The 16,038-nt window shown below is 50.0% G+C and overlaps 3 protein-coding genes across 3 annotated transcripts; 1 reads left to right on the top strand and 2 right to left on the bottom strand.

Moving 5' to 3' along the window:
* Positions 1-119: 119 nt before the first annotated feature.
* Positions 120-3,114, top strand: NEUTE1DRAFT_147937 (uncharacterized protein; the record flags this gene model as incomplete). The annotated part of the gene is made up of 3 exons (XM_009854939.1): positions 120-133; positions 339-488; positions 748-3,114. 3 exons carry the CDS (start codon positions 120-122, stop codon positions 2,966-2,968), a joined length of 2,385 nt encoding a protein of 794 aa, XP_009853241.1.
* Positions 3,115-5,994: 2,880 nt separating this feature from the next.
* Positions 5,995-7,086, bottom strand: NEUTE1DRAFT_111950 (uncharacterized protein; the record flags this gene model as incomplete). The annotated part of the gene is made up of 5 exons (XM_009854938.1): positions 5,995-6,231; positions 6,398-6,528; positions 6,699-6,825; positions 6,875-6,881; positions 6,977-7,086. The coding sequence occupies 5 exons, from the start codon at positions 7,084-7,086 to the stop codon at positions 5,995-5,997; spliced, it is 612 nt and encodes a 203-aa protein (XP_009853240.1).
* A 3,812-nt stretch (positions 7,087-10,898) lies between these two features.
* Positions 10,899-13,928, bottom strand: NEUTE1DRAFT_48267 (uncharacterized protein; the record flags this gene model as incomplete). Its single annotated transcript, XM_009854535.1, has 3 exons — positions 10,899-12,569; positions 12,641-13,231; positions 13,722-13,928. 3 exons carry the CDS (start codon positions 13,926-13,928, stop codon positions 10,899-10,901), a joined length of 2,469 nt encoding a protein of 822 aa, XP_009852837.1.
* Between the last annotated feature and the right edge of the window lie 2,110 nt (positions 13,929-16,038).

Here is a 16,038-nt window from a genome sequence, read left to right as displayed (position 1 = left end):
TGCAGTCACTGTTCGTGTCCGGACTTACAAATATCTGCCCACAGCCAGCATTCCGGTGTTCTGAAGAAAGAGGGGGCAACGAGTCTACTCGATACGATCAGTCGACCCGTTCAGAAACCATGTTCCGTCAACGGTCAGTAGTTTGCGCTTTTACTTTTTTTTTTTTTTTTTTCTTTTTTTTTTATTGCACCTTGCAAGCACTGGCTCTGTCTGCCCGCTGCCAACCGTCTCGATATAAGCGCCAGACTTCGGGACTGGCACCCGCGCTTCCCACTCCACTGCCTGCCTGTCCACTTTCTTAACCTTGGCCGTTTCGCTGACCACTTTTGCTTTCACAGAACAAGTTCGCAAAAGCCCGCAGATGATCTGCTGGCGCACTTCAGGCAACAGTTCCCTGAAGTAGCCGCCGCCACTTCATCCGGGGCCGCAGCACCTGCCCGAACCGCAACCACCAGTCAAGCTGGCATCGCTGTCACAGCCGCAGAAAGGTGGGTAACTCTTTTTCCCCGACATATTCGCTCCATTGCGTCGCAGCCGCTGGTCCGCTTGTTTTATCCTTGACTCGGATAAAATAAGCTTAAAATAAGCACCTTCCGGACATTGCGGAAGTTCGCATGTGTCATGACCTTGAGCGATGGCAGCCGTCGGGCCGGCCGGCCGGTCATGCCAGTCATGCCATGCGATCCCATCTCTCATCATCCGGAATCCCTGGGCTGGGTTTGGCTAACTGGTAAAAATAAACTTTAGGGCCCAAAGCCTTGGCCATGATGCTTTTCGTGACCAGGACCCGACTCCCCGGGCCACAAACGAGCAGTGGAGGTTCACCCCGTCTGTGCTAGACGCGAACCAGTTCACCTTCTCGCAATTCGCCGGCGGCCATGGCTATTATACTCCTACTCCGGGTGGCACGAACACCATCTACCATCCCACGGCTGGAGATCTCCATACCCCGACGCTCGGCCTCGGAATGGGCCTGGGCACGCCGCTGTCGATGCCTACCGCTGACGGATCTCTGCACCCGGGGCCAGCGCATATGGAATTGGGTGGATTCCACCATAATTTCCCCCCGTTTCCACATTTCAACGCTTTTATCCAAGCTACGCCAAACCAGCCGTCCTTTGCGCCTTCAACTTTTCTTCACCAAGACTCGGGCTTTGAAACAATGGACCAGGACGGGTCCCCCATAGATTCGGATCCGGCTGATGAAAGGATGGGCAACATCGACGGTAGCTTCCAACAGTCTCCTATGATGGGCTTCCAAGCTAGGCAATTCGGCATGCCCCTCTCCATGCAGCTACCGCCGTCAGCCGAAAGGTTCCGCTTTCACACAACACTCAACGCACCCACTGCCATGATTAAGAACTTGGACGAAATCCCTGTCACTTACCTCAACAAGGGTCAGGCCTACTCTCTGTCCGTAGTCGATACCGCGCCCACGCTACCCATTGCCCCGGGGACTCGGTTTCGTACATTTGTCAGGGTCTCTTTTGAGGACGAACAGCAGCGACTTAAGCCCGGCGTGTGCTGGAGTTTGTGGAAAGAGGGCCGCGGCACCAATGAAGCACACCAGAGAGGAGGAAAACTGCAAGCCGTTGAATTCGTCGAGGCTACCCAGCCAGCAGAGGGTGACGACAAGAGGACGCGCATCGAGCTGGAGAGCGCTTCGTTTGACGGTTTCTCAGTCATCTGGACCCCCGGTATCAACGGTTCGGTCGACTGCAATATCGCCGTCCGCTTCAACTTCCTCTCCACTGACTTCAGCCATTCCAAGGGTGTCAAGGGTATTCCTGTCAGGCTCTGCGCGAAGACTCAACCCTATCTCCCGAATTCCCCTCAGTCACCAAACACCAGCGACGGAGCCGAGATTTGCTATTGCAAGGTCAAGTTGTTCCGCGATCACGGCGCTGAGCGCAAGCTGTCCAATGACGTTGCCCACGTGCGAAAAAGTATTGATAAAGTAAAGCAGCAGATGCAGCAAGCCGAGAGCGGGATCAAGGATTTTGGCAAGAGGAAGAGATCAGGGGTAGCGCAGATGAAGACTCAAAGCAGCCAACGCCCTGGAAAGATTCAAAAACACAAGCGGACGTGGTCCATGTCATCCGCTAGTTCCGCTGGAGGAAACCCTCGTGTGCATCTCGAAGAGGACCTCACCATGAAGCTACAGAACATGCAGGACATGTTTACCAGCACTCGTCCGGTAAGCGTTCTATACCTCCGTGGTGACGAACTGGACGACCCCGACCTGCATCCTGTGGCTCTTCCTGGGGAGTCCCTTGACCTTACTAAGCTGGAGTCCAAAGAAAGTAACGCTTGGCGCAGCGAGCGAAGCTCTGTTGCCGGATCCTCTCTTGTTTCGCCATCTCCAAGCTCGCTTTCGCTTGCTTCCCAGATGTCCGTCAGCGGATCGAAACCAAACTGGCCAGAGCTTTCCAGGTTCAACTCGAGCGATGCTTCCAAGGGACTGTCCGGCCCGCCAAGTAGAGTTAAAAGGATCACGGGTGATAATGGAAACTTGACGGGCTGGATAGATTCTTTGGATGTCGACGCGTCTTACCGCCCTCCCCCAGAAAGGGCGATCAAGCCCGTTGCCTGTTTCTATGTGGCCCGTGCAGATCCCGAAAACTCACATGGCCCGGAAATTTATCGTGCGATCTACCTGATGCAACGAAGCCTGCACGAGTTCGTTACGCGTATTGCGCAGAAATGGAACCTGGACCCGAGCAGCATCGTCCGTGTCACTCACCGTCTCCACCGCGGACTCGAGGTAGCAATGGACGATGACGTTATCCAGGAGCTTCAGGAAGGCCAGGACATGAAGCTCGAGATCCGCGAAGTCAATGGCAACAACAACTCTGGCGTTAAGCGAGAATGGGAGATGGCTGTCGATGGCCCTGAGGCCGAGTTAGCATCTCCAGCAACGACCAACAACAGCTCGCAGACAGCATATGAACTGCGACTGCTCTACTAAGATATGGATTATAAGCCCTTGGAAGGAAGCGTCAAACATCTTCCAGGGTTTGTCTGTTCCACTGAGGGTCTTACTTGTCACTGGACGACCAATAACAACCATTACATATGGTATACGACTAGCACATAGGATACAAATGATGTTATGGGAAACAAGGCAAACAAACATGGGATTGACTTCTATGGGTTCGGGAATGGCAGGTCTATACAAGGCTGGGGTCGGGTTTTGTCTGTCTGTTTGTCTTGTCTGGGTGGGGTTTTGGGGCGCCAACGACAAAGGAAAGCGGCATGGGCACATGCGTAGACACATGCGTTGCATGTCGGTGGGAAGGGTATCTTGCTACGTTGCTGCTATTTGGCGTTGATACGTGATGGTTTTTTTTTTCTTCCTCTATTCTCCTCTTTCCTTCCTGTTCGAGATACCATTATACCTACGGGCATAGTTCCTCTTTCGCTTCCATGTTCGCTTCTTCTCTTCTGTACAACTAGCCTGGCAAGCAAACAGAGCCAGGGGTGACAGACTGACGGGGCTTATAGGGCGAATTGGTAGAGCGGCCTGGGGAGCAGTTTAACACCCTTAGTACTTGTGTTTTTCATTTCTTTGGGTATTTCTAAACCATTACCCTTTTTCCACCATTGAACAGCGAAATACACACTTCCTGAATAACTCGCATTATGATGATGCACGTCCCCTATAACTTAACGTGAACATGTTTCCCCTATGTCCTTCCTACTATTGCAAACATCTTGTGGACCCGTCGCGATGCTATTGTAGCGCGGGCCTCGACGGTTTGAGAACAGCAACATCTACCGTCCAGTAGGCCAAATTTATCTTTTCTTTATACAGCCGAAAGTGCCTCCTGGGAGCGAGAAAGACGGTCCAGGGTTTCAGGTGGCGAACAACCGCTTTTTCAAAAAGTAACCTTCATGCAAAACCATTGGACAAAAGGCTCATGCGGCTCATTCGGGGGTATTGACATCCGGGATGAAGGCCAAGCCAGAAATCATACACTACATGCTGTCCACTAAACCGGTAGGGAGCTATCCGCGCCGTACCGCCAGCCGTGATAGCCGTAAAAGCTAACGGCCACGTCGTCGGATCCCCCCACGCTCGTGACAGAAAAGCTGGCACCTGTTTAAAGCATTATACATGGGCGATCGATCAGCCAAATGGTCGTAAGAATAATCTGAATACATCCTTGCTATTACACCACACATGAGATACCTATATACTCCTATTACGCACCCAGGTATTCTTTTGATGTACCTGTGGGAACCAACTTGCAGGCATTCTCGAATAGAGGAATCCCCAAGTGACTCTGGCCGATGTGCTTTCGAATTATTGGAGGTCCCTCTATCACAATTTAATAACAGCGTTTCCGAAGAGAGCATTATTGGACGGTCCATATTCGGTTCAGTTTTACGACCACTTCGTGAGAAGAACCAAAGGTGCCAGCTCTTTTGTCACGGGCGTGCCCCCTATTTCCAACCCACATACACCTACAGGGTTAGGTCCCCTCGACACTTGTGCCTCAAATCCATACATGGACTGAAAAACGGATGCTGAAACAGTCCAGACAGTGATGATGGCGCTGGCTCCAGCCGAAGAGTCCAAACAGCCCAAAGATGAAACGAAAAGACCTGCCTGCGGGGCCTAGGGCCACAAACACTCAACAACTTCCTGTCATGAGGAAGTTCCGTGGTCTGTAAGACCATGATCGGCCCAAGGTATGGCTGCTGACTTGAGCCAACAGCCAACGGATGTCGTGGCTTGAGAGCGTTGGCTCGTTGTCACCAGAGCCCAGCCTGGGTTTGCTCCTGTAATCTTACGGCGGCGGGTGCCGTGACACCTGGGTTTCCGCTGGTCTTTTCTTAAATCAATCACCAAATTTTCTCTTGCTACCTAGGTATCTATATGGTTGATAAGCAGGTAGCGTAAATTGTCAATACCTACGTATCCAATAGCTGGTGGCTTCCAGACACTCCAAGAGACCAAGACCATCGTTTCCCCCGTCTACACCGGGCCATAACATTTCAGTATGTAACGACATGTATGCTTGTGAGTGGAGGTAGTTGAATCTCTCTCTCTCTCCGTGGATACTGCTGACAGTCAATGTACCCGGACACTGTGAGGTGCAATTGAAGGAGACAAGTTCATAGAAAGCCATGGTTACATTACGAGAATGGAAAGAAGGATTCTTATTGGTACCTTAATCTTCCCCTGAGCCTTTTGTCCGGCTTGGTTCGGTAAGTATCACTGTATACTTCTGCCCCCTTCTGTTCCCGCTTGTGTAAACCGAGTCAGGACACCGAGCCATCGAGCCCTATCCCCACCGGATTAATGACGAGGGAAATCTTTGATTTCGATCACCACCCTTGATGTGCTGGTTGCTCGTCAGCCCACGACGAAACGTATCTTCCATACTGTCTACCGTTCTTCCTAATGCCCCGGTATTCCTGGGTTCATGCCGCGAGGATGTGTGCCACAAGGGAGGGAGAGGAGCCTGCACGAGGAGACACTTTCCCAGATTCGGCCCTGCCCCGGGTTCGATTCGGAGATTGAACTTGCAAAATGGATGAGCCGAGCGTTCGGTGCGGTAACTACCTGCCAATGGAGTGGCCGGTAAGTGACAACGGTCCTTCCTTCGGTCGTGAGGATGAACCGAGGCGCATGCAAAATGAGGCGCTCGCAATGGCAAGAGCTGTGGCGATTCAGCGTTTGAAAGATGCGATTGGACAATTCCGGGCTTACACGCACTTTCCTTTCATTGGCATTGACGCATTGCACTTTTGACCTTTTCTTCTCGACCAGCAAAGATTTCTTGCCCCAAAAAGGATGAAACCCTACACTATTGGGATCATTGATTCTACACTACAAGTACCATCCTTGAAAATAGCTATGAGCATACCACTGTGGTGAAGAGTGAAGCCATCGGTACCGTTTCGGCGCTTGTTTTTCCTTTACCTTTCCAGCCCAATTTCCCAAGATGAAAGACAGATAGATAGTCCATCGGTCAAGACGATCGTTCATAACTGTCGACCCCATACGCGTCTCGGTTTGACAATCCTCCGACACCTTGCACTAATAGGTACACTACTGTTGCTGGCGTGCTTGCCAGGGCGTGACAGTGACGGCCAGGGACATATACGTCGTAATTTGATAATGGGGGATTGTGGCGCGGTCATGTAACCTTGTGACTTTGTCGCCTCTTCCACGGTGTACGGAACGAGCCACATGTCGCAATCGTCCATTTCCCGCAGTTGCTGACTACTGTATACTACCTCTATGGCAGCACTATGTCGATCCAGGATGCTAGACAAAGGTTGCAGTGAGACGTGTGTACGTCTCTGACGGCAACACGGATACAACACATCTTCCCGGAAATGATCGATGATATGATGTCGAGCTGTGGCTGGGTCAGCCACTCACACGCCGTTCCGGAACCGGCACCCGAGCCTCGAAAGAGTCGTCGTCAGCAGGTCGATAGCGAAACTCCGTCACCAGCCACTTGCGACCTTCAGCTTCACCAGTCGCCTTCCCCCAATTATCCCAGACGGCAACTATAACCGAAATGAACATCCCACAGTACATGAGTAGATCGCTTTGAATTGATCACACCAAAATGGGAGGCCTCTGGATCTGCAATGGGACAGTGGAGGGAAGGGAGGCGCCTGCTGTCCTACTCCAAAGCCCATCTGGTTCCAGACTGTCCTAATATCTGTGGTCGTACGAAAGTCATGTCCGCGTGGGGACTTCTGGACGAGATGCCGTAGGAGGGTGCGGAGGCATGAGTGAGCATGCACCCTGTTGCGCCTTGTGGCTGTGTTCTCACTTTCTCGCCTCCTCCACCTGGAGTACTATGAGTACTGAAGTAAGTAGACAATCCAATTCCCCACTCCTACATACCCTCGAGCTACATGTACACAAGTCACCGATCTAAAGCCTCGGTACGCTGAACTCCCATGACGTGTCTCGTTCCTCATCCCATATCAGATGCGAGATACTTACCGGACCGCATGTAACGGCAATGCAAAACGGAAGCACGCCACGAACAGGACATCGCATGATACATACCACGTGTACGTTGTTCGACCACGGGGGATTGCATGGGCTACCATTATGTCTGATAGTCTCCCTTCCCCTCCCCCACTCTCAAACGGGACTACGGAAATTTTAAGGTTTCAAAGACGCGGAACGACGGATACCAACTTGGCCGTTGGAGCTGACATCAACATAAGGTCCGCCCCCATGTGGTTTTAGGTACCGTCTGCACTTTGCCGGCAGAACCAAATGCGAATCTCATTCCACACGCACAATGGACCCTGAAGATGCCGATTTCTGTCAGTTTCCCGGGCCGGGGTAATGTGTGATACGGGAAGAAGCGTCTGCAGAGCGGTACAGTGCAGGTAGAAGCAGGGAAGTGGGCATGGCTGGTTTACTACACTAGTGTACTGCAGTGCTGTGTAGGGAAGGGGAGGTGGGGAGGTAGGGCACGGGGAGGTTCTCCAAGTGAAAGTGTTGCATCGACAGACTCGTACAAGGCTCTCTCGCAACCCTCCATTGACAACGAGAGGTTGTAAGAGGGCTTGAAGAGGGTTTGATGTACCAGTACATCTCCTTGCCCCTTTGCCCTCTTGGCTTTTTTGCTCCATCTCACTCGCCACACTTTCCAACGATCATAGCCCGATCGAGTGCGGGCGGGTTGAACAGGTGAGGCCGACCGTTGGGGTTGTCTAGTAGTGTGCCGTATGGGCATGTCCTGCCGATACCGTTAGTGTACATACACATACAATCCATACATACATAGTATAGTTATGGGTATAGTCACGGGTACGAGTACGGTCACAGCGAGTTGCAGGAACTATCCCAACCCGGTCTACGCACATTATAATAGAGGATTAGTCTGTTTATTACTTGGATTCTTCGAATGGGGCGAGATTAGGGTAGAGTAAGGCCAATCTAGAGACCATTTCAACCTTACCTAGGAGAGAACAATCATTCCCGGTTGTAGAATCTCGAAAATGACCAGCGCTGTCAACGCTACAGAAGCATCTCTTCATCCCTTCAGAACGTCAATATAGGTACCTAATTAGAGCATCTATCCGCGATAAATTGGGCCGATTTCCTAAATTTACCAGGCTCTGGCTTTATTTGTGCTAAGACAACAAAAAAAAAGAGACAGGGCTGAAATGTATGTACATCTGGCCCTACAAGGTACGGATCTACACGCACGCACGCACGCACGCACACATGCAGTATACACTACTTCCTCCTGACCACATGAAACCTTATCTTGTCCACGAGGTAGAGTAAATAACCGCTGCTCCCGTGCAGATTTTCCAAAGTTTCAGTTTGTTCCCTTGCTCATCCGCTCTGGCACATAGGACACATGGGTGGTGGGTTGACGATCACACGACGCCTAGGTGGTTTCAGAGCTATCGTACTGTGTGCTGTAGATACTCTGACAAGTCAGGACGACCCCGTGGGCGAGTCGCAAGGCTGCAGTTGTAGTGTATGTTGTGTCGAAGTATCAGCATAGAACTAGGCTCATAGCCAAAACAAAACAAGGTGGCCCTTTCTATAAACTGGTCGGTGGTTGTGGTCTAAGCATTCAACCTTCTCTTTGATATCGCGCCAGGACGAAGGGGAGAAAAAAATGGAACAAATATTTTACCAAAAAAAAATGAAGAGCTTCCTTCCTTGATCGATTTCTAGCGTCCCCAACTTTCAACAAAAATCCAACAAATCAACTCCATGTTTGATAGGGTGAAGAACGCGATTGAGAAACGCATCACCACCTTGATAGCTTTCCTACGCTTCAGACAACGCAACACAATGCCGTGGCATACTCATAAATGGATACCTGCATCCACAGGCCCTGCAATGTGGTTATTCCCCAAATCCAAAACCGCGTACCCGCGCCAATCGTCGCTCATTGCCGCCGTTGATGCTTCCCCAATCAGCCAGTACTGCCGGCTGCCGGGGGAAAAAAAGAACTAACTGGTTTGAAATGTTCGACTATGGACCACGGGTACCTACCCTACCAGGAGTCGTGAGAAAGTAAACTTTTTCATAACTTAAGTGCCCTCTTTTAGCCCAGCCCCATGACATCTCAGGGATCGCGATTCTTTGTCTCAAATACAGTGGTCTGAAAGTGGAAATACTGACTCTTCATCGAATCATGATGGCTCAAGTCAGAGAGACGGGCAGGACGAGGAACAACTCCATTTTCTGAGACGAGTGAGCTCGTGACTGATGCCTACGTCTACAGCTCCAAGTCTTCATAGAGGTAATGATCCTAGCAGGCGGCTCATGGCAAAAGGCTTGGAAGGGCAGGAATCTCGAAGCGCAGTACACTACGGATCCAGCTCGTGATCGTACCTATCTGCCATCATGTACCTTTCCTCTCGACCATGGTGTTTTTTTTTTTTTTTTTTTTTTTTGGAGTTTACATACTTGTAGTCAGATGGACGAGTTGACGTCATGACTGTTTTACGCTAAGGTAGGTACCCGCCCGCCGTCGGCAAGAACCCCATGCGATGCCAAAGCACATATGAACTATAAAACTACCATCCAGCCCTGGTTTGTTTGTAGATTTGGTACCTAAAAAAAGAAAAAAAGGAAAAGAAAAAGAACACACACCCTTTTTCCACTCTTGAAGCCACTGAGAGTGAAAAAGCATTCGATTTTAGAAGGGACTGTCCTCTTATATCTTCTAGACTTGGGGATCTCAAAGGATACAGACAGAGTGCATACCTAGGTAGAGAAAGAGGTGTGGGCACGCACTTCTTCTACTGTAGGTAAAACGCAACACAATGCACAAACCGTGAACTTATTGATATTTATCTCAGTGGGACCACATAAGTAGTATCCTTGGAATATCTTTGTCTGATTTTACGTACTCGTCCGACAAGCTGTTGTCATCATTTTGTTGTTGCACAAAAAAAGCAAGCAGGGATCCCAGACCAAAAAGGTAAACAAAGCATGGGTGTTGCGCTCAGGGGTAAATAGTAATAGTTCGCAGGGTACAGGGGTTGAGGGGATCACAGAGACAAAACGAGGGTTACTATGTATATGGGACGAACCTGCAGTATGTGAATGGACAAAGAACCCTGCTCAACAGTTTGATCGAGGAGTCCGATGGGCAGTAAGGCTGTGAGGATTGAGAAATGACTTGGAGATGCCATGTTGAAGCGGGATTTCTTGTCTAAGTGTTAATACAGAGTTTCTTCTCGTTGGAAGCGATGCGTTTTCCTCAATCACAAGAGTGCATTCACAAAGAACCGTCAATCAGTGAAGGCTTATTCATCGTATGCAGTTGATGGTTTGTTTGGTGTACGATACAGTTCCTAATCTCAATGGAAACATATGCCACAGCGCAAAGTGACTTTTCCCCGTCTCGTTTGAGACTCTTTAGACGACAATAACACATTTTTACTACAGTTTCTACCTTCTAGCCTGACGCTTAACCGATGTTATCCTTCCCTTCTGGAAACTCCAGATGCAGATACAAAGTACTAGCATCTAATCACCGAAGCCCGCTCCCTGATAGCTTCGTAGTTCTCAGCTTTATAATGCCAAAGCCTTCGAGAAGAATCCAGTCCAAATCCGAGCCTTGTACGCCAAGTGAGTATCCATCTGACCTGCCCAGACTGAGTGTCCGTAACGCCTGGCCTTCGCTCATAAAGAAAAGGAGGGAACATGAAAAAGCCGCTGTAATGAGCAAAAATGAAAACGAGTAGAAAGAACCCCCTCCAAACCAGACCCCAATGCTCTGCGTGCACTTATGCATAACAGAGCCAGTAAAGAACCCTAGGTAGTTTTAAACGAGACTCGTAAGGCATGGACCGGAAAGAAACGGGTTACAACCTCCTTTGTTCTCCAAACAAAAGCCTCACTCCCCCTTTCTTACCTTCCCAGCTCTCATCATCTACTCCTCGCCCCCCTTAAGGTTCACCATGCCCTCCCATTCTTTCTTCTCCTTATCCGCACGCATCTTTCTCAGCCTGATCTCCTCCCCCTTGACCAGACTTCCAACTCCAGCCTCTCCGCTCGGACTCTTAAACGGGCATCTCTCCAAGAGTGCATCGTCACCGCTGGTATGAGTTCTAGGGAAACCGAATCCAGTACCGCGTTTGAAACCAATGAACTGCTTGCCACTCAACAGCTGCCAGACCATCCAGTACACGTCTTCAAGGCACGGATCGCCAAGCTCCCACCACACGGGCGCCGGCTCGCCGTAGTACCTCGGCGGGTCGTCGACGGACCCGTCAAACATGACCGGCAGCGCACGGCAGCGTGTCTGCGGCGGGTTGTTGTGCTGCTTCTTCTCGTGCTCCGGAATGGCGGAGCAGCTAAGGGGCAAATGGCCGTAGTCAGCCATCCATTTGGCCACGCGCTCCTCAAAGGGTGGGCAAACCCATCCGCCGTGACCGAGCAGAGTGGCGTGTCGCTGCGAAGAAGGTGGTCCGCTAAAGCCGTTCTCGTTTTGAGAAAGCTCCGTGGAGAAGGCTACCACGCGGACTGTGTAGATAGAGGAGCGCTTCTTGCGAGCGGCAAAGGAACCGTTCAGCTCAGGAGTGCAGAGGCGGTTGAGGGTGTTGTGGCCGGGAGTAAGGGAATCCCTAAGTGAGTGATGAGTGTCCCGAGAGTTCTGGTTCTCCTTGGAAGTTGAGGATTCCGCCATCTGATGTTGATCGCTGTCGGGCGAATATTTAATGGGAGAAGACGGAGGGGAGGGTGAACGCGAGGGAGTCCCGGGAATGACGATCTCGCTTTGGGTAGTGTCACCTTCATAGGTTTCGCCTCCGCCGTTATCTCCGGTTTCACCCACATTGTCATCGCTCATGGTGATGTCGCCCTCATCATCGATGCTGTCAAAGCTGGTGCTATGAGGAACAAGGGGCTTGCTGCGGGGAATACCTGTGCCGATGGGGCGATCAGACTCGAGCTGGGGCGATCTTGAACCAAAGAGTTGCGCAAAAGCTGGACGCGGTGATGGCGGAGCTTGATCTGTCGACGGGCCGGCCGCAACGTCTTGTTCAGACTTGGAGGTGGCTGCGATTCTACTAGATAAGTTGAGTGGTGTCCAACGAGAATCAGAGGGAGAGTTGACAGTGGCATTAGGGCTGCAGAGGTCGATATCTTCGGATCCGACGTGAACAGTTTTGGGGGTAGCATCTCCATGATTGTTGTGTGCAGACGACGAGGTGTTGGTAGGAGTAGTCGGCAAAGGTCTGTGCCTGCTCATCTTAGTCAAGGCCCGTGTCGCAATGTCTTCAAGCTCCTCGCTGCCACGCTCTTCTGAGGGACTTGAAGGAAACCCAGAATGGGTGCCGGCAAGTGACGAGAGAAGAAGCTTCTTAGGCTGCACAGCAGACATTTTGCTGCTGTTCGAAGAAAGCGAGCGCTTATCACCACCCGGGGCCGGAGTGTCCTTCGCGCATCCCATACCAATCCAAACTTCGTTGGGGTTCATTCCCAAGTTTCGAATGACTTGGTCATCATCACCAGAGACGTGCTTGATCTGGATCTCCATGTAATACTCTCGCTGGCCGTTGTCGGCATATAACCAGTCACCGAAGAACAGAGTTTTGCCCCACTGTCAAGGAAACCATGTTAGCAAAAGGCTGCGTGGAAGAAGAACCTCGTTAGTTTACTTGTGACACTTACCTCCAGCTTAGAAGCAAGACCAGTCCCCTCCTCAGATTTGTGGTTGCGGGAAGCTTGAGTCTCTTGGATGTCTCTAACTTCGCTTGCCCAATCCAGATGCATGATGCTGTGGTTCTCAACGTCTTCATAGAACATGATGTCCTGGTGCTTCCTCTCAAGGAGGTGCATAACCTGTCTGAAATAATAGCCGCCCAGATCGGCATTACTCTTGGAACCTTTCGATCGCACGTTGGTTGGAATTGGGGTAGAATCCGCGCTGTCGACAGTTTTTAAACTGTTCTCGTCATGTTCGACAGAGGGGTGGGGAGCCGGAAGGCGGGCCATTCCAACGTCGGCAAGCTCATCATCGCCTCGCGTCGGTGAAGTGGCCGGCGCCGGGGGAAAAACCGCGTCAACATCGACCCACACGTTATCTGTACCGAGAGTGTCGTTGTTTTCGTCTTCGAGGTCAGAATCATCGAGAGGAGAGCTGCTGGGAGACCGCGAGAAGCCAAGAGGCGTCATTGCACAGCAGCGCCTTCTCTCCGATGCACGAGAGGACTCCATTGCGACTTTGGTCTGTCTGGGGAGCGTGGGATGTGAATACGTCAACTGCTTGACGGCTTCAGTAGAGTGTAGTTAAGTTGCAATGCTGCAGGTCGATATCAGCTGAACAAGTTTCAAGTGAAGGTTTGGAATTGTGGCGGGGTGATGAGGAGGAAGATGCAAGCAAAGGCGGTCGATGGAAAGCTGGCGCAAACGTGGCAAAGGCGGATGCCTGGAGGTGAAGGGATGGTTTCCCTCAAGTTGCAGTCACCTAGGGAACGGCTCCGGGCGACTTTGCAAGGTCCGTCAAAAACCCCGTGCCGAACCACCGGCGCGCTGACAGAGGACGCGAGTGACACAACTGCTTGTATATTTGTTTCCTCCCGCCTCAGATACCGTGTCTGGTTGTCACCGCTGGACCTCTGCTGCTGGCCGTAAGCTGTAAGTCGAAGTTACCCGACCGGAAACTTTGACAACGTATTGACTCGTTTCGATTTTCAGCCTGTTCGACCTTTTGCATGATTTGAACCCGTCCTCGGCTCGGACGTAAACCAACCAAGAACAACGATTTCCAGGCGGAGATGTTCAGATAACGATGATGTCTGCTGACAACCCACCAAAGTGAAGATGGGGCATCAAGATGCTCGATACTCACTCCTCGAATGCGCAATTCTAAGTTTGCACTGAACGAAATTCCAATGGTAGCTATAAGGAATACCGAGAACAGATAACCTGTGGCCGGCCAAGTCAATAATTTGTCCATCGAAACTCTAACATGGCGACGAAGAAGGACATACCTGGGCCAATGGAGTACGTCTAAGTGATGTTTTCTGGAAGAAAACGGAGAATGATGTTGCTGAGACGAGCTGCGTACAATATTCGTCATGTAGCCCCAACAGCGAAGGCTTCTTGCTTAATGGAAGAATAGCAAAGTGGAAGTTGCACCTCATGATCCCAAAACCCAAATGCGGCTCTCCATGCAACGAGGAAGGTGCGGTTGGGACATCGGCACCGAGACAGTTTAGCCCTCCATACCTCTACCCCTGCCTACTTACCTCGAAGTACAGCAATTCGCACTTGCCTGCAGCAAATCGACAGCTCTTCCCGTTTTTCCCATGCTTGACATTGACACCTCCGCGTTACCTATGCAGTGTTCATGCCGTTCAGTCAGTCCTCATCCAGACTCCATCGACGGTCAACATACAGGCAGCCGCAACTTTCACTTGATAGAGGAAACTGGAAACTGGAAACTGTCGGCTTTGTCATGTATTCATCAACATAGAAGTTATCATATATCGGCATGAAACACCAGGACTATTCCACTCAGCAATTGCTCATGCCCGGACAACGAGAGTGTGTTGGTGTGCTTTGACTGAAGCTGGAAACAACTGCCGTGTGTTATATGGGGAAACAACGTTATAGGGGGATAGAAACAAGAAAGGAAACAAACAAAGGGACCGATGTACACGGGAGGCAAGCGGAAGACATGGAAAGCAGACGAGATAGACCGCGGATTAGGATCGTTTGTAGTGCGTAATACCTCGCGAAGAGACGAAGAGGACCGTACTGTGGCTCCCCTGGTATTACAGGATGTGTATCACAATTGCTTGGACGTCTGAACATAGAGGTAGTAGTATAGAGGTACCTAACGTGAAGGACAGCACCAGCCATCAAGAAGGGTATCACTACCTCTACAGCATCTTTCATTTGGCAGGACATGCGGAAGTGATGGCGCGTGTATCCTGAAAGTGTTCTTCAGGAACGACCAAGCTGGAGTTTGGTAGTTTCACTTGGGTGTAACTTTCGTGAGATGGAGCATCGAGTAACGTGGTGACGAAACTTAATGGAACAGGTCATAAAAATGGATAACCTCTGTTAGGATGGCAGGTTGAGCAGAGAACGCAGTGGTGGACGTCGCCCCCGGTCCGATGTCTCTTGTCCTGAGCGTCGTCGGGGTCCTATGTCGTTGACGTTGACGTTGACGAAAAGGCAAATCGGGCAGGGGCCTTGGCCGTAACTTGGCGCGCCGCTGACTGGCCCTTGCCGCGGCTCGAACAAGGGACAACAAAGCCTAGAACACCGGGGGCCGCAACCTGTTGGGGGTGTTGGAGATCGGCTGGCCGCCGTGATAGGGCCCGTTAACATCTGATAGGCTCGCCCTGGTCCCTACGGGGCTTACGTTCCCACACTCAATCGCCTGTGCAGTCTTGGCGGGGTGTGTGCGTGCACAAACACACACACACACCGCATTTGACAAATCTGGCTATTTGACATCGCTTTACACAACTTAACTCAATTGTTTAACATCGAAATTTACCTAAAACTGGCATAAAAAGTCGATATTTTAATACTGTAGATTGTATAATTATTAATTTTAATATTTATATTGTCTTTTAAACTATTATTAATGTAGTATACTACCCTAATACCCGCTAGAAGGTATTAATAATAATAATATTAGTAAATAGTAAATATTCTAACGATATTACTAAGACTATTAATATAAGTATAAGGAGTATATAGAAGTATAAATATACTTTGGCGGATACTAGTAAGGTATTTCTACCATTGCGAATTCTCTAAAATGCTAAAAAGCTTCCTATATAGGCACTTGAGGTATAATATATACTATATGACTTCTTATACTTTGTTAATTATAATTAATATTATAAAGGAAGTTATAAACCTCTTCGTATTAAAATTTAATTTATACTTCGATAAGATCTATACTTTTCTAACTAACGAATATAACGTATATATTTCGACTGAGATTATATAGTAGTACTTTCGATAAGAGAAGTAGAAGAAGAAGTGATTTTATATAAAAGTATTATAATAATCTCCTATACTAATTGCCGAATAAATATTAAAAA

The sequence above is a fragment of the Neurospora tetrasperma genome (assembly GCF_000213175.1).
Source record: "Neurospora tetrasperma FGSC 2508 unplaced genomic scaffold NEUTE1scaffold_5, whole genome shotgun sequence".
Classification (NCBI taxonomy): domain Eukaryota; kingdom Fungi; phylum Ascomycota; class Sordariomycetes; order Sordariales; family Sordariaceae; genus Neurospora; species Neurospora tetrasperma.
The sequence above is the reverse complement of the archived record's forward strand: the minus strand, read 5'-3'. Positions and strand labels throughout refer to the sequence as shown.